The sequence below is a fragment of the Coturnix japonica genome, chromosome 9, assembly GCF_054131305.1.
Source record: "Coturnix japonica strain WE chromosome 9, WE-NBRP24, whole genome shotgun sequence".
Taxonomy (NCBI): Eukaryota; Metazoa; Chordata; class Aves; order Galliformes; family Phasianidae; genus Coturnix; species Coturnix japonica.
In genome coordinates, this window is record NC_140671.1 from 20,789,844 (window position 1) to 20,806,348 (window position 16,505).

The 16,505-nt window shown below is 47.4% G+C and overlaps 1 protein-coding gene and 2 long non-coding RNA genes across 12 annotated transcripts; all 3 read right to left on the reverse strand.

Moving 5' to 3' along the window:
- Positions 1-456: 456 nt before the first annotated feature.
- LOC146759789 (rho GTPase-activating protein 32-like) lies at positions 457-10,766 on the reverse strand. 10 transcript variants are annotated; one of them, XM_085509662.1, is made up of 9 exons: positions 10,687-10,766; positions 10,086-10,201; positions 7,354-7,492; positions 6,449-6,844; positions 5,746-6,153; positions 4,027-4,509; positions 3,346-3,544; positions 2,515-2,660; positions 457-2,293 (listed from the first exon to the last, which is right to left on the reverse strand). In XM_085509662.1, exons 6-9 carry the CDS (start codon positions 4,124-4,126, stop codon positions 1,836-1,838), a joined length of 903 nt encoding a protein of 300 aa, XP_085365788.1. In that variant the 5' UTR covers positions 4,127-4,509; positions 5,746-6,153; positions 6,449-6,844; positions 7,354-7,492; positions 10,086-10,201; positions 10,687-10,766; the 3' UTR covers positions 457-1,835. The 10 variants fall into 10 exon arrangements, with proteins under 10 accessions (XP_085365788.1, XP_085365790.1, XP_085365794.1 ...); XM_085509664.1 differs by lacking the exons at positions 7,354-7,492; positions 10,086-10,201; positions 10,687-10,766 and adding an exon at positions 6,936-7,347; XM_085509668.1 differs by lacking the exons at positions 7,354-7,492; positions 10,086-10,201; positions 10,687-10,766 and having other exon boundaries at positions 6,449-6,576; positions 6,654-7,347.
- A 1,864-nt stretch (positions 10,767-12,630) lies between these two features.
- LOC146759790 (uncharacterized) lies at positions 12,631-13,175 on the reverse strand. The gene is made up of 2 exons (XR_014931927.1): positions 13,028-13,175; positions 12,631-12,757 (listed from the first exon to the last, which is right to left on the reverse strand). It is a non-coding gene; the product is annotated as an uncharacterized LOC146759790 (long non-coding RNA).
- Positions 13,176-13,988: 813 nt separating this feature from the next.
- Positions 13,989-14,825, reverse strand: LOC146759791 (uncharacterized). The gene is made up of 3 exons (XR_014931928.1): positions 14,630-14,825; positions 14,189-14,257; positions 13,989-14,061 (listed from the first exon to the last, which is right to left on the reverse strand). It is a non-coding gene; the product is annotated as an uncharacterized LOC146759791 (long non-coding RNA).
- Positions 14,826-16,505: the final 1,680 nt, after the last annotated feature.

Below are 16,505 nucleotides of genomic sequence, written 5' to 3' on the forward strand. Positions count from 1 at the left end.
CTCCTTGACTCAGCTTTGGCCAGCACTTGAACTGGTTCTGTCTGACATGGGGCAACTACTGGCCTCTTCCTACAGAGAACAACACTGCAGCCTCTTTGCTGCCACAGTCCAGACATTAGACACACATGTGTAACCCCTTCCTTTCACTCCCAAAGTGCACGCACACACCGGTACCACAATGTCCTTGTGCAGCTCCAACACTCTGCACACCCCTGTGCACACACATATATGTGCATGCTCGCCCTTGCACACATACCCACAGACCTATACACACCTGAGCAACCCCACTGGTTTGGGCAAAGGACATCTGAACATCAAGACAGTAGTCTCTGAGTTTACACTTAGAGAAGTCTAATCTGGGACAACACAAGTCAGTGAATATTGGGCCAAATCCTTCTGTACTTAATTTTCTTCATCATCATTGTGAAGACGAATAAAACAACAGCACGTTTCTCATTGTTTTTAATGTTCTTTTATTTCTATTGTACAATAAAATTTACATATAAATATGTTCAATATAAATTTATTTTTCCCATGAAACACCTAGACATTTTATAGTTTGAATAAGAACTGCGTCTGCTTTGTGTTTCTTTCCCATTTACAAAACTCAGTGCTTTTAGGTTTATGCAAAATTGTTGAGGATGAGATCACATTGATCTGCTTGGTTCATGCAATCTAACCTGGATACATATGACATAGGAACGTGGTCATCCAAGAAATTCTCAGGAATCAGTGAAGTAAGATTTAGGGTGATTGGGCCCTGGAACAGCCTCCCCAGATTAAGTAGTCACAGCACTGAGCTTGCCAGATTTCAGGAAGTATTTTGGACAGTGCTCTCAGACACAGGGTCTGATTTTTGGGTAGTCCTGTGTGGATCCAGGAGTTGTACTTGATGATCTTTTTGGGTTCCTTCCAAACTGGGATATTCTATGGTTCTATGGTGCTAAAAGTATGTTTAGTCAACAATGCAAACCATCTCTCATACTCTAATAACAGAGCATAAGATGATTCTGTCTGTATTAGGTGGGATGAACTCAGGATATATTCTGAAGTAGGAGCAGTGTTTGGTCATGTGTTATTTCACTCGGAAAATCTGGTAAGACCATACCATAATTCAGGGCAGACAGCAGGCCAAATCTTCACTGAGCTGAGAAGGTAGCAGGATCTTTGGCAGGTACAAGTGGAGTTCAGACACAGTATTCATGTGAATGAATCACCACATCTTTCTGTTTTGCAAAAGGTGATGTTGATCTCTTAAAAGAGGCCTACATATGCCACAAAGACTTCTGACCACATTTCTAGTGCTCCTACCAGGAAGTTTCAGAGAAAATATCAACTCGTTGTTCCTGTAACATTTCCTCTGAATCTTGTTGGATTTGATGAACTTTGCTGAATTCAAATCAGGGTTTCCAGGGGAACTCTGCCAGTTTTTCAGCAGTGCACCGTGACGTTCACAGCTCCGAGGCAAATCAGTTACATGGACTAACTGAGGACCAAGGATTCTTTTACTTCAGGGTCTCCAGCTCAGGAAGATGCCCTCTGTGATGACAGCTCTTGAAATGAAGAAAAGGGTCTGGGGCCATGAGCTGGCACTCAGGGTGGTATTTTTAGTGATTGGGTATATCCATAAACAGTTATTTTCTGCTCTTATCCAAGTTTCCTCAAGATGGACTTTCCCAAAATTTGATGAGGTGCCCTTAATCTGTCAACATCTGCTTATTCTATCTTCTTCTCTTTTTAAAAATGCCATATTTTAAAATGAACACTGGAAATTTTCTCTTCTAAGCATTTCTTCTTCCAACACCCCATCCCGTTGACTGAGCATGAGCGTGCCTTTAGTCACTTGGAAAGACAGGACTCATCCTTTGCTGTTGAGGAGAGAGTGGCTCGGAGCTCGTGCTGCTGCCGGGTGCCTGGGACTGGAGGCCTGACTCCAAGTCCCCCTCCAAGAGGCTCGGCTGCTCCTCAGTGACAGTGACTTCGTCCTGCTTGGAGGTGCCGCTGTTGGGGCACTCGGGTTGTGTTTGGTCTGGGCTGCTCTGCAAAGGCACCAGGCCACAGTCCAGGCTGGTGACTGTGTTTTCTGGCAGGCTCAGATCAGCCCCTTCAGCAGAGCTGGGAGAAATGAGTGCCTGAACAATGACCTCCTGCTCTCCGTCGCTGCTGGCACACGGGAGGCTCTCATTTGAATTGCAGCAACTTGTGCTTCCCATGAGGTCTCTGTTGATGGAAGCACTCTCTGAGCAATCAGCACTTGACCTGGCTCTTCTGGGTTCACAAGAGCTCGATTCACCTAGGAAGGAGTGGATACACAGGGGTTAGCATCCAACTTCCTCTGCCCATGGAGGCAAAGGCTTCAGAGAAAGCCTTTTTCATCCTTTGGGAAAACAGGGGTCAGCTGAAGATGTCAGGTATGGGCTTGAACGCCAGAAGGAGGTACAAGCCCACTGAAAGCATGAATTCTACCCATGTTGCTGACAAGCAGTGCTTTGAAAGCTGGATTTGCACCCTTACCTGCCAGGACCACGCGTTCTGCTTTGGAAGGCTCCCTGGCACTGCTCTGCAATTGGTGTTTGGCCATATGGGATCGTTTGCGCAGGCAGAAACAGGAACACCAACTGCCAGCAGGTGATTCCTTCCTCTTGCCGGGAGAACATGGTCTGCAGAGAAAACAGAGCAGTCGTGGTGCAGGGTGAGGGAAGAGCTGCACCGAGCCCTTGCCAGCAGTTCCCTACTCCTGGCACTGCCTGCTTACTGCTGAAACACAGCTTAGAAACGCGCTCTGTTTCAAACAGCAGAGGATGCTTCCATTCCTACAGCTCAGCCCTCAAGTCCTGCTGGCTACATTCCTCTCAACCGTGTCAAGCAAGATGCGGAGCATGTGAGCAAAGGCTCAGCAGCAGGAAAGGAGCTGGCAGGCGTAACTGCTTTCTGAGGAATGGTGCAGCCATAAGGGAAGCTCAAAAGCATCTCTGACTCTTACGTTAACACCTCCTTGGCCTCAGCTCACTGCCATCTTTAATTTCTAGTGCCAGCAAGTCCGACCAACAGCTCTGCTTACAGGAGAAGCGCAATTGGTTTCAGGTGCGTGGCCCTGAAATCTGGAAAACCCCAGTGTTTCCAGGTACAGGCAGCACAGGCCAGGATAGACACCAGCGTGGCTTTCTGCATCTTGTGACTGCCTGCCCAACCAGGAAGGAAAGGCACCTTGTGTGGCTGAACTGAGCCCATAGTGCAACTGTTTTTTAGTTGAGTGCTTGGAGATATAATGGACAAAAAATAAACCAATAGAAATCACCTGAACAATGATGATAGGGGCTGGAAAGGGAATTCCTCTTTCTTTACCTTTCAGATGGAAAATCAATGATTGCGTTGAAGTTCCTCAGTACAGCTGCAGGCCCTTCCTCCACTTGTATCTTGCTGCTCCGTGTTGCTACAGGAGAGCTGCTCTGGCCTCTCCTCTCAGCCTGTGCCTCCTGCAGTGTGAGCAGCTTTGTGGATGGAGACACCCACACAGACTTGGGCCCAGGCAGAGAACTGTGCCCTGCAAGGGAAAACCACAGGTGAGATGGAGGAGGAAGCAGCAGCACAGCCATCCCAGTTCTGCATTTCTCTCAGACTTGCTTATCCGAGACACTGGAAGAAGAGGAGCTCAAAATAACCGTGTGCTCAGAGGTATGCTCGTGGCAAAGGACACAGCCACAATTAAGAGCAGCTCACTGTATCAAAAACAGGCAAACAAAAATCCTAGAAAAACTAGGGGTCTGGGATTTCAGAAAGCTTTGCTGCCACATTTCAATCAAGCTTCAACTGCTTGCAAAAAATCTTAACAGCAGTGATGGTTTTCTCCATGTAAGGTTTGTGTTTGGACACACTAAGGATCCAGGAATGGGGCACCATATTCTAATCTAAGCCCAGAAGCCTGCTGTCTCCTCAACAGTAATAGAATTTTCAAAGGTCTTGGAGAAGCCCTGGATTGGATGAAGCTGTCAGATCAAGATCAAGCTAATGGAGGAAGATGCTCACCTACTCCCTCTCCCATGGCTGGTGTGGATTTGGAGCAGAAGATGACATCTGTGTGGCTGATGAGTAATTCCACAACAGCTGACTGTATCTGCAGCTCCATGCAAGCAGCTTTTCATGCGCAGGAAGATTGGCTCTGCTGGGATCTGAAGAAAAGGCAGATCTTACAAGTCATTTCCCCGAGGTCACTTCCCCAAGTCTGAATTTCTGTAGCCAAAAACTGTCAAGCTGGGCTCTGGAGACTTCCGCAGTGGGCAAACAGCGATGCCACTGATGTGATGCCACTAATTCTCCTGGATGATCAGAGACACAGCAGTCCCAGCTAAACAAGTGAGTAGAAACTGTCATCTAGAAATTGTGCACCTGGGTTGGGGGACAGCAGAACTAAGCATCGTGTTGAAATGGAAGAAGAAGTTTACCTTAAGAGGTTTGGAGCCCACACTATCGCTAAGTTCTTAGCATGCATGTTTATCACCGAGCAGATCCCTGCCAGAGAAATCAAGTGTCTTATTAAGTCCCATGGGGACAGTGCACTGGTGGTCAGCACTGAGGCAGACTTGATGCCTTCCAAGAGGCATCTGGGGAACACAGAAACACAGAATGACCCGGGTTGGAAGGGACCTCAAGGATAATGAAGCTCCACTCCCTGCCTGGCAGGGCCACCTATCTTCCACATTTACTAGACCAGGCTGTCCAGGGCCACATCTAACCTGGCCTTGGACACCTCTACGGATGGGGGATCCACAATGTCCCTGGGCAGCCTGTTCCAGGACCTCAGCACTCTCCTAGTACTTTCCCCTAACATCCAACGTTAATCTTCCCTCTTTCAACATAAAACCATTTCCTCTTGAACTGATATTATCGGCCCTTTCAAAGAGTTAACACCCCTCCTGATTATACACACAGCCCGTGCCATCAAGGCCAAGCGGTGCAAGCACTGGGCAGCTTTACAGCCTGATTGCACAGTGCAGCTCCTCGCAGCAGGCATTCGTCTCCAAGTCCACTTTGCTATTAACCCCATTCTACCAATAGCAGGAGAACAGCAAAGGAAAAGGAATTCTCACAACCATTGTGAATAGCTTAAATAAGCACCTCCTGGCACCACCACAAGTGCCATCAGTGAGAGGCAGGATGTGGCAAAGACGTGACTCATGGGGCTAACAGAAAGAAGACCTCAGAGCTGGGGCACTGCTACAACCACTAACCAGGATGGCCAGGGAACTGGTACGTGTCATTTCCAAGACATTGCCCTGAGCTTATAGAGATCCTGGCATACAGCTGCTCAGTCAGCAGAGGGTTCAGGAGCTCCCTGAAATACATCTTACACAGGGAGCTCACGCTGTGAATGTCTTGGACGCTGAGCTCAGGAACCTGCTCCATATTGAATTCATGGCTGCAGAGAAGGACACAGAATTGGGCAGAGGGCTTTGAGGAAGATGAAAACAAGTCCAAAGCCACACAAAATACAGTCAAGAAAAGGAAGGACTTCTGCAGAGCCTTCCATACGGTCTCACATCACAGTTAGAAGCAGGAGAGCTCTTGTGGCACAAAGCTTGGAGCTGGAGAAATCAAGGCTGCCTTTAAGATAGTGCTTGCTAAAAGACTTGTGCTCTAGACACCTCACACCTTCAGTGTTCTTCTTTGGACATATCCCAGGATTTCGGTGTCCTTCTTGCAGTGAGGGGCCAAGAACTGAACACAGAACTCAAGGTGAGGACTCACCAGTGCCAAGTACAGGGGGATGATCGATTCCCTGCTCCTGCTGACTCCAACCTTCTGCATTCCAGTTCCAATCTAAACCATTCCTGCTGTGGTAGTACTTGAATCCTCATTTGGGGCTGGACCTCAACAGGTCAACACATCAGAAATAACACAATGTGCATCTTGAAGACGTGTCTCAAAGCCCAGAAAATCCAACTCTCTGACCTTGGCACAACTCACCAACCAAGAGCCAGGCCTTGACAACTTGGCTGATCTGAGCACATAGGAGGGGGCCAGACAGTGGACCAGAAGTGTCCATTTCCACTGAAGCTCCTTGTAGAGAACAGCACCAATCAGCAGGCGTGAATCAATTCATTCACAGGCTTCACGATGAGTCTGTTTCTTTATAAAAGAAACCCACATCGATTCCTAATCAAAAAAGGGAGGAGTTAATATGGACCAAAGAAGTTTCTGTTCCTACGCTTCATCCCTCACCCCAACTTCCCTTGCCCCATCCCCAACTCCTGGATGATGCCCACAAGCTTAAAGGCAGGTCTCAAACCCACAGGGCTCCGTTCACAATACTCCATCAGAATGGATGTTACACTTCTTCTATACACTCAAACAGACTGAGCAGTGGTATCTCAGTCACTTAAAACACACAGAAGCATCCAAACCCAGAGCACACACATCCCTTCCTGTGGTACTGCAGCCCACAGCTCACCTTCACACCTCTGTTGATTCCTGGTGTTTTACACACATGCAGCCTCGCTACGGTTCCATGGGTGTCACACAAGACCTGCAGGACCTCTTTCTCCGCAAACCCCACCTGTTGGGTGTTTCCTGTTGGCACTGAACATGAACAAATCTACCGCTGAGCAACAGGACGTGAGACAAACAGCAGAAAACAACCAACCTGCAGAACTAACTCGTTTGGGTTGGCCCAGATGTTAGCATGCTCCCTTTCCATGGCCCAGGCCAAGCTTGATGAGCTGCTCCTCGTTTGCAGAGGGGGAGAACGCTGCAGATGGGATGTGGTGGCTATGCACACATCATGCCTTTCTCTTGCTTTTCCTCTCTCCATCTTCCATTAGCAAACAGCATCTATAAGCTTTCCTTCCTGAAAAAATCACTGGTTAAAAACGAATTGGTAAGCTTGCTTTTAAAACTGCCTTCTTTATGCAGCTTGATGCTTTAAAGCAGAAGCTCACCTAGCAATGGTGGGTCAAGTACAATTTGCCCTTGGTCAATCCATGCTGACTATTCCTGAAGATTCTTCCTCTTTAAAGCTCTGTGTACATCCAACCTAACTCCAAAATCTTATCAACTGTGCCTTATCACTTTCCATTGCGTTTTAAAATCCTCACTGACTCCTTTACTTGTTCCCTTGCTTGCTATTTCTGTGCAAACCAAACACTGGAGTTAGGGTTCTTGTAAAATGAACCATGGCCTACAGGTAGAAGGCACCAAAATTTATGCTTAACATACTTTGCTCAATCTGTATCTTACTTCGGTCAAGGTTTACTAGATACTGAAGTATGGAGTAAGCACTATATACAATGAGAAGTAAATTTCTGGATTAAGTGCTATATTTTTTCTGTAAGAAACTAGCACTACATCTTTACACACCTGCTTTGTTCTCTGAGTATTTAGATCGAGCGGAGATTCTTCAAACACTGAAGCTACATCAGAAAATTCCATGGATCCAAACACATCTGGCACATGGCTGCAGTCTGGCACATCTTCATTATGTCAGAGCCTTTTCAGACTGAAAAGAAATGTGCCATTGAGATTCTTTTGCAGAATTAAAAGAAAGATTTCATCAAAAGATTTCATCACTAAAATCTAAATAAGATTGCTTTGCAAGTTCCAAACTATGGCTAAGAGCTAATGCAGGTCCACAAGCCAGCAGCAAAAACTTTTATATTATGTTCTTAATACTGTAATTTTGGATTTGACGTTCATATCAAGAGCAGAAGGGAAATTACTCTTAGAGCTCAAGTCATCTTTCACAGCCTGTGTCAACAAGAGCAGCACCTCATAGCCTTTGGTTTGAAGACCCGGACCACAAGCTAGCTAATGATTTTACACAGAATTCCAGAGTTCAAGTCATTGTTTCTATTAGGGCTGCAATTCTACTGAAAGCCTTCAAGTTCATCACACTGAATTATCACTGGCACCACACATAACTCCACGTTACATATGTGATCACAAGCAACCTGGCAACTTCAGACAATTCCAAAGCACTCCACGTGCACTTTGCTACTAAAGTACAGAAAAAGGAATTAACATCAGAAATAGCTGCAGTCAAAACCATCTAAGAATCCAAGTCTCCAGGAAACAAGGAAAGCAAATCCTCTCCAGGACTGTCTTCTAAAAGGAAACAGATCAGAAAGGTGAGATCTTTCCCCCTTTGATCACCCACTCATGTAACGTCCATGTCATTTCTAAGTATGCTGCCCAGACCAAGACTGAGGATGCTTCAGAAGAAGACCTTCCCTGCTAAGCCAAACAGAACAAGTAAGGTACCAAAATATGTAGAGCCAAACATGGAAAGGTGCTATAAGAAGGTAAGCATCACAAGAGACCAACAGGAATGCTTACACAATCCAAACAATGCACAATGTCTGTTCCACAAGCTGCCAAGAGGAATGTGTGCAGTACTCACAGCGCACCATGTACATTGCTTACTGCAGTCATACTGCTTCGTAGGACCAGACCAACTTACTGAAACATTTTAATGAACAGACCGAACTGTATGGAACTAGGAGGACAAGTGGTGAGAGACCACAGGCTGAATGCAAGCCAGCAGTGTGCTCTGACAGAAAAGAAGTACAACAAGATCATCAGCTGCATTAAAAAGCAGCACAACCAGACCACGACAAGTCATTCCTGCTTCAACACTCACTGGACCACATCTACAATACTGTATCTGGTTTTTGGCCAGGAAGGATAACAACCTGAAGCAAGTTCTGGGGATGACCTCCAGCCTGTGCAGGGGGCTGAAGCTCCCACTCAGAGAAGAGAAGCTGGGGAGAATGATCTTTGTTCAGAGTGCCTTCCAGTAGCCTTAGATAGAGGGATTTCATAAGATGCCTAGGAAAATGCTCGTGCTGTAATGATTTGCTTTACTGAGAGATACCAGCAGCTTACAAAATGCCAAGCTCTAACCTATTGGTGAGGAAATATTCAAGCCTTCCAGTACCTAACCTGTGCTTCAAGACTTCAGTGACAGAAAATCCATTGGATGGGGCCAGAGGAATGCATCTCACCCCATACCCTCTGTACAGCCACCATTTGTTTAAAGGATCACTCTTCCTTGAGGCACAAAACTAGAGCAGGTTACACAACAGACTGACACCACAAGGGCTTCTCTCTAGATACAAACTGCAGCAAAGAGCATCACAAAAATGGGAAACCAACACTCAGATCAGATCTGTGTCTCTGCTCCGCTCATTAAGAGCATCATGTTTTACTCCCCTTTCAGAGGAAGATACTTCTTCAAGGATAACAAAATCCAGCTCAGCTACACAACACAGTACCAAATAGCAATAATTATCTAACATTTCCTGTGGGGAAAGAATTCTAAGCACAAGTTATTCTCTGAGTTTCAGCTGGAACTGAATTATTTTCTTCAGTGTCTGATTTAATACTACGTTTTCATTCTAGAGAAACAATGGAGATAGCGCAGTGATGCTTACAGTTGCTGCCAGGCAGCGTTGTACAGAGCCACAGTCAATCTCAGCTGAGAGCCCAAGGAAGTGAGAAGGAACAGAACTAGGACAGCTGACTTAAACTGGCCAAAGGATATTCCATACTATATGACATATTGTGGAAGGAGTTTTGAAGGGGGTAGAACTTCATGTAAATCTCTTCCACTACTAGGAGGCTAACTGGACACTGATTGGTAGGTGGTGAGCAATTGCTTTTGCATTCATCATAACTATTATCCTTTATCTCAGTAAATAATTCTATCAATTCAATCAACCCATTAGTTCTACTTTGTGTTACTTCTCCCGCCTTAAGTTCTCTCCTGCAATCCACTGGAATGGAGTGGAGTACTGTAACTTTCTCTCCCAACAGAAAAATAAAAACACATTCATTATTATTTATGGAAGACTGACTGCAGTTCAGGCTCACTGGTTTGAGGTCTCTAGGCATAACCCTGACTGTGAACATAAGCAATTGCTGAAACAATATGTCAAAAAAAGACTGGAGCTTCCTCTTCCAAAAGGTGGTCCTTAGAAACAATGCAATCAAACAGCTTCCCTGTAAGATAAGGTTATCTGAAAATGCATTTAGAGAGTATCAGAGAAAGGTAAGTAACAATGACAGCACAGAAAGCAGAAACTATTTCTTACCTCTATGACTATAAATATTTCTTTGGTGTCTCTCTTACGTGATCCAATGGGCAAACATGTTGATGACTTCAGTTCTTCATGGCATCAATTTCTGTTTTAGCATGAGGCAAGTCATCCTTAAGAGACCATAAAAGCAAGCGATGAGATTGCTAACTACTGTGACATACCAGGTACCACATCTGACTGCTGTGAAACATAACAAGCACATACGGGACAGTACACAATTCAACATCAACTCAGCAATGACTGACATCACTCCCATAGAAATTCTGAAACAGAGCTGTGAAAAATGAAAAGTAAAACATTCAGCATTTTCATTGGTATTTTGGTAAAGTTGCTGTAATAATGTAACAATAATGTAATGTAATGTAATAACGTAATAACTTCCTCCATTTTACAGCCAGAGAATACTGCCCTCTGAACAACGAGGAAGAAGATTTGTGGTGCTCTGTTAAACTTTTTCCAGCTCTACAGCATCTTTCAAAAGGCAATGGGACCAGTAGGCTGCATTTGTATGTACCATCCCACCTGCCCCCGTGTTCTTGAGAACTCCACAACTCCAACAGAAGATATTATCATATTTAAATGCCTTTTGGCTTACCCCTACAGAAACTTTCTCCATGATTTTTAGTGCAACTTTTTCACCAGTAAGAAGATGCCGCCCGAGTTTTACCTTGGCAAAACCACCTACAAATCAAAACACAGATGCTTAAAGTTGAGTGTGAATTCTTCTCTAATATAATATTACAATTTCCAACTGGTTTAAAAAACGAATTTCAAATTTATACAAATGAAACCTGACTTAGAGAACTTACAAGAGCTGTTAATCTATTCTCACATTAATTCTAGAGTGGTGAGACAGACTGTTAGGCGTGCTGTTTCTGTACAAAGATGACACTTACCCGTTCCAACTGTTTCATGGAATTCCTAGTACTTGAGAATTTCCTCGTAGTCACTGACAGACATCCTGAATGTGCAAGAACTGAAGATCCTCCAAGCACGTGCAATGAGGAAGTGCCAGCAGTGTTCACATCCTACTTAGGACATATTCTTAGAGGCAGAAGGGACACTCGTGGCAGATCCAGCAATGCTCATCTTCTCACCAACGTGCATCCCCCTCTCACCCAGCAACAACAAAACACAGTGCATGAAGCTGGCTTCACTTAGGTTAACAATATGGAACATCCCTCAGGGCTTTGTGCCACAGAGCAGTAGCAGGGCTGGACTACAGCTTGAGGAAGCAGTGGAAGCCTTTCCCTGTATGGTTACAGTGTCCCTGCACGCACCCCACAGCCAGAGCGTTGCAAGCTGAGCTGTCTTGCTGTTTCTTGTACTCATCCCAATCTCTGCGAATGAAAACTCAGAATTCAGTCAAGGCGTTGATTGAGCACGAGCGTGCCTTTATTCAATAGGAAAAAGGAGGGGGTGTGAGGTCTGGAGGAAAGATGGGACTCATTCTCTGTTGTCTGACGAGAGTGTCTCAGAAGTCGTGCTGTTGCCCGGAGCCTGGGACTCTTGGCCTGATTCTACCTCCCCCTCCAAGATGTTTGGCTTCTCCTCTGTAATGCTGACCTGAGCCTGCATGGTTGTGCTGCTGTCGGGGCACTCGTGCTGTGCTTGGGCTGGGCTGTCCTCGAAAGGCACTCGGTTCAGGCTGGTGCCTGAGGAGTCTGGCAGGCTCAGGTCAGCAGCTTCAGCAGGTATGGGATGAACGAGAGCTTCAACGATGATGGCATTCTTCTCTTTATAACTGATGTTATACGGAAGGCTTTCATCTGAACTGCAGCATCCTGTGCTTAGTAACAGTTCTTCATTGATGGAATCACAGGAAGCTGCATCGTAACATGCCCGGTGTCTTGGAGATATACAAAGGCTCGGGTCACAAAGGAAGGAGTAGATGCACAGCAGTTAGTGTCAAAGTTTCACAAGATGAATCATGAAACAGGTTCTTGACATTTGGCTATGCAGTGATGGTGGGCAGAAGCAAATAGGCTTCTAGCAACAGTGTCACTGCCTTGAAAGTGATCCTCGTGCAGGTCCAGCTCTTGTGTTGACAAGAGACTCATTTGGGAAAGACAGGAGTCAACTGAAGATGTCAGGCACAGGCTTGAATGCCAGAAGGATGTACAAGCCCACTGAAAGCATGAATTCTACCTGTGTTGCTGACAAGCAGTGTTTTGAAAGCTGGATTTGCATGCTTACCTGCCAGGACCAAGACTTCTGCTTCAGAGGGCTCCCTGGCACTGCTCTGCAGTTGGCGTTTGGCCACAGGGGAAGGTTTGCCCAGGCAGAAGCAGGAACGCCAACTGCAAGCTGCTGACTCTGCCCTCTTACTGGGAGAACTCATTCTGCAGAGAAAACAGAGCATGCTGTCAGTCATGGTGCAGGGTGAGGGAAGAGCTGCACCGAACCCTTGCCAATAGTTGCCTGTTCCTGGCAATGCCTGGTTTCTGCTGAAACACAGCTTAGAAAAGCGCTCTGTTTCAAACAGCAAAGGATGCTTCCATTCCTACAGCTCAGCCCTCAAGTCCTGTTGGCTAAATACCTCTCAACGATGTCAAGCAGGGACATGGATCCCGAGAATGTTGGAGGCTCCGGCTGCTTCGCTCTCCTGGGGCGGGCCTTCAACGGGCAACGAAGGCAGGAGATGAACTTGCCCCGTTTCTTTGGCTCTGTGCAACAAAACAAAGAAACAAGTTCATTTCAGGCTTGGCTCGGTTGGACGAGGCCAAGTGCAACGCATTCAACAGAACACGTAACAACAGAAAGCATGTTCCCAACAAGGACACACAAGAACGGATTTTCCCCATCCCTGGAGGTGCCCAAGGAGCTTAATGCAGTTCTCTTTCTAAGCTTGCTCAACTCGGGCATTAATGAACCCCCTGAAAGCCACCTTCAGACCCCATTTTACTAACCCGCATTGTCAAATGTAAAATACGCACCTGGCTTTGGCAATGAATGTAGGATGGACTCGGGCAGTTTTCCCCTGATGAGTTCCACGCACTCACCAGGGAAAAAACCAACCTGTAATAAGAACAAAAAGACAGGTGGGCATTAGCCCAAGCCCAGAGCCAAAGGGAAGGTCCTCTGACACCGACACAGGGCAACTGTTTGCATCCAGAAGCCATCCTGTGCAGGCAGAGCAGCTCCAACCGGAGATTCTAGACACTACTGAAGCTGTGCTCTCTAGTCAAAAATGTGTGCCTACCTCAAAGCCACGCTTGCCTCTCCACCAGGGGCTCATCTCCTTTGGTGGCATATCAACAATGCACACGATGTCTCCAACCTGCAAAAGATTGAAACATCAATCCCAGCTTCAGCACAGCTAAAACAAAAGCCTTCTTCTATGACACAAAATATGAGAGTATTCCCGAGGCGTTCACACTCTATACTACTCTCTGTGCACAACAACAAGGAACGCCTGGAACTGCTTACCTCCAGAGAGAGCTCATCCGGCCCCTGGGCGACGTGGCTCCTAATAACATGGGCTGCCGCAATCGCTTGTACGTTTAAAGATGACATAGCACGCACCAGCTGCGGCTTCCGCATGTTATCAGCCTGCAAAACAGAGCACAGGCCGTGGTCAGGAGATGAGGACAAACCAGGAGGATTTCAAGGTGAGGAGCACATCTGCAGAGAAAGCTGCAGCAAATGCGCTCTGTCCTTATCAGGAGCACTTCAGAAGGAGCTGCACGTCTCATCACAGTTATTTCCCTTCCTGGTGTGCATTGCCAGGCCATGCAAAGATGCATCTCTCTCTACCCAGACTCATCAGCAATGGCACTGGCGCAGACAGCTGGCCAGGCCCTTTTTGGCCCATTCTTTCCTGCAGGAGAGTACATCTGCAGCTCCTTCTAATGGTTCAACACAGGGAACAAAGACCGGCCAGAGCTTCATACTGTACCTCTGTCGCCGCCACCTCAGGCTCACGGCTGATCTCACTGCACGCAGCACCCATAACAGCAAGTGTGAAGAGCTGGAACAGAGCAGAAACACACTTCTGTTTTCTCTATTCACACAGCACAGTATGGACAGACTTCTTCAGAACTACATTCACATACCATGTGGCAAAACCATGTGGGGGAACAAATCATGGCACGTACCTGGCAGTGAGATCACCTCAAGCTATCTGCAGCAGTTGTCGCTTTGCTCGGATGGAATGAGAGCAAAAGCTGCACCGAGGCAGTGGGCGGAGGGTGAGGAGAGGAGAGAGAAAGAGCAGGTCAGTGAGCAGGGCTAAGACATCCATGGAATAACACACACAGCACAACCGTCCCATCCACTTGCTGCAAGACATGCTGAGTCTCAGGCTACGTGATGCCTGTCCGCCCAGCAACTTTACAATGCTTCCACTACTGAGCAAAGACAATGGAAGAAGCACGGGACAGGCGCCAACTTTACGGATACCCCCTTTGGAACGTGTGTACCAGGGGAAAATTATGTCTGATGGTCAAGAGTAAGCAATACGGTGCTGTGAGCTCCGACAGCCAGCAGTTCTCAACATCTCACTGCCCACCCATCCATCCCACGCCAGCTCAGCTTACCTACAAGCTGCTGCGCACGACGGTGAGAAGAAAAAGGCAATAACTGCCAACGCCAACTGCCAACGCCAACTGCCAACGCCAACTGCCAACGCCAACTGCCAACGCCAACTGCCAACACCAACTGCCAACACCAACTGCCAACACCAACTGCCAACACCAACTGCCAACACCAACTGCCAACACCAACTGCCAACACCAACTGCCAACACCAACTGCCAACACCAACTGCCAACACCAACTGCCAACACCAACTGCCAACACCAACTGCCAACACCAACTGCCAACACCAACTGCCAACACCAACTGCCAACACCAACTGCCAACACCAACTGCCAACACCAACTGCCAACACCAACTGCCAACACCAACTGCCAACACCAACTGCCAACACCAACTGCCAACACCAACTGCCAACACCAACTGCCAACACCAACTGCCAACACCAACTGCCAACACCAACTGCCAACACCAACTGCCAACACCAACTGCCAACACCAACTGCCAACACCAACTGCCAACACCAACTGCCAACACCAACTGCCAACACCAACTGCCAACACCAACTGCCAACACCAACTGCCAACACCAACTGCCAACACCAACTGCCAACACCAACTGCCAACACCAACTGCCAACACCAACTGCCAACACCAACTGCCAACACCAACTGCCAACACCAACTGCCAACACCAACTGCCAACACCAACTGCCAACACCAACTGCCAACACCAACTGCCAACACCAACTGCCAACACCAACTGCCAACACCAACTGCCAACACCAACTGCCAACACCAACTGCCAACACCAACTGCCAACACCAACTGCCAACACCAACTGCCAACACCAACTGCCAACACCAACTGCCAACACCAACTGCCAACACCAACTGCCAACACCAACTGCCAACACCAACTGCCAACACCAACTGCCAACACCAACTGCCAACACCAACTGCCAACACCAACTGCCAACACCAACTGCCAACACCAACTGCCAACACCAACTGCCAACACCAACTGCCAACACCAACTGCCAACACCAACTGCCAACACCAACTGCCAACACCAACTGCCAACACCAACTGCCAACACCAACTGCCAACACCAACTGCCAACACCAACTGCCAACACCAACTGCCAACACCAACTGCCAACACCAACTGCCAACACCAACTGCCAACACCAACTGCCAACACCAACTGCCAACACCAACTGCCAACACCAACTGCCAACACCAACTGCCAACACCAACTGCCAACACCAACTGCCAACACCAACTGCCAACACCAACTGCCAACACCAACTGCCAACACCAACTGCCAACACCAACTGCCAACACCAACTGCCAACACCAACTGCCAACACCAACTGCCAACACCAACTGCCAACACCAACTGCCAACACCAACTGCCAACACCAACTGCCAACACCAACTGCCAACACCAACTGCCAACACCAACTGCCAACACCAACTGCCAACACCAACTGCCAACACCAACTGCCAACACCAACTGCCAACACCAACTGCCAACACCAACTGCCAACACCAACTGCCAACACCAACTGCCAACACCAACTGCCAACACCAACTGCCAACACCAACTGCCAACACCAACTGCCAACACCAACTGCCAACACCAACTGCCAACACCAACTGCCAACACCAACTGCCAACACCAACTGCCAACACCAACTGCCAACACCAACTGCCAACACCAACTGCCAACACCAACTGCCAACACCAACTGCCAACACCAACTGCCAACACCAACTGCCAACACCAACTGCCAACACCAACTGCCAACACCAACTGCCAACACCAACTGCCAACACCAACTGCCAACACCAACTGCCAACACCAACTGCCAACACCAA

Excerpts from the sequence above, each read along its gene's own strand:
- LOC146759789 (XM_085509662.1), bottom strand. The coding sequence starts at position 4,126 with ATGGAGCTGCAGATACAGTCAGCTGTTGTGGAATTACTCATCAGCCAC. Across the intron at positions 3,545-4,026 it reads AGCCATGGGAGAGGGAGTAG|GGCACAGTTCTCTGCCTGGG; the intron begins GTGAGCATCTTC and ends TTTCCCTTGCAG. Across the intron at positions 2,294-2,514 it reads AGAACGCGTGGTCCTGGCAG|GTGAATCGAGCTCTTGTGAA; the intron begins GTAAGGGTGCAA and ends ACTCCTTCCTAG.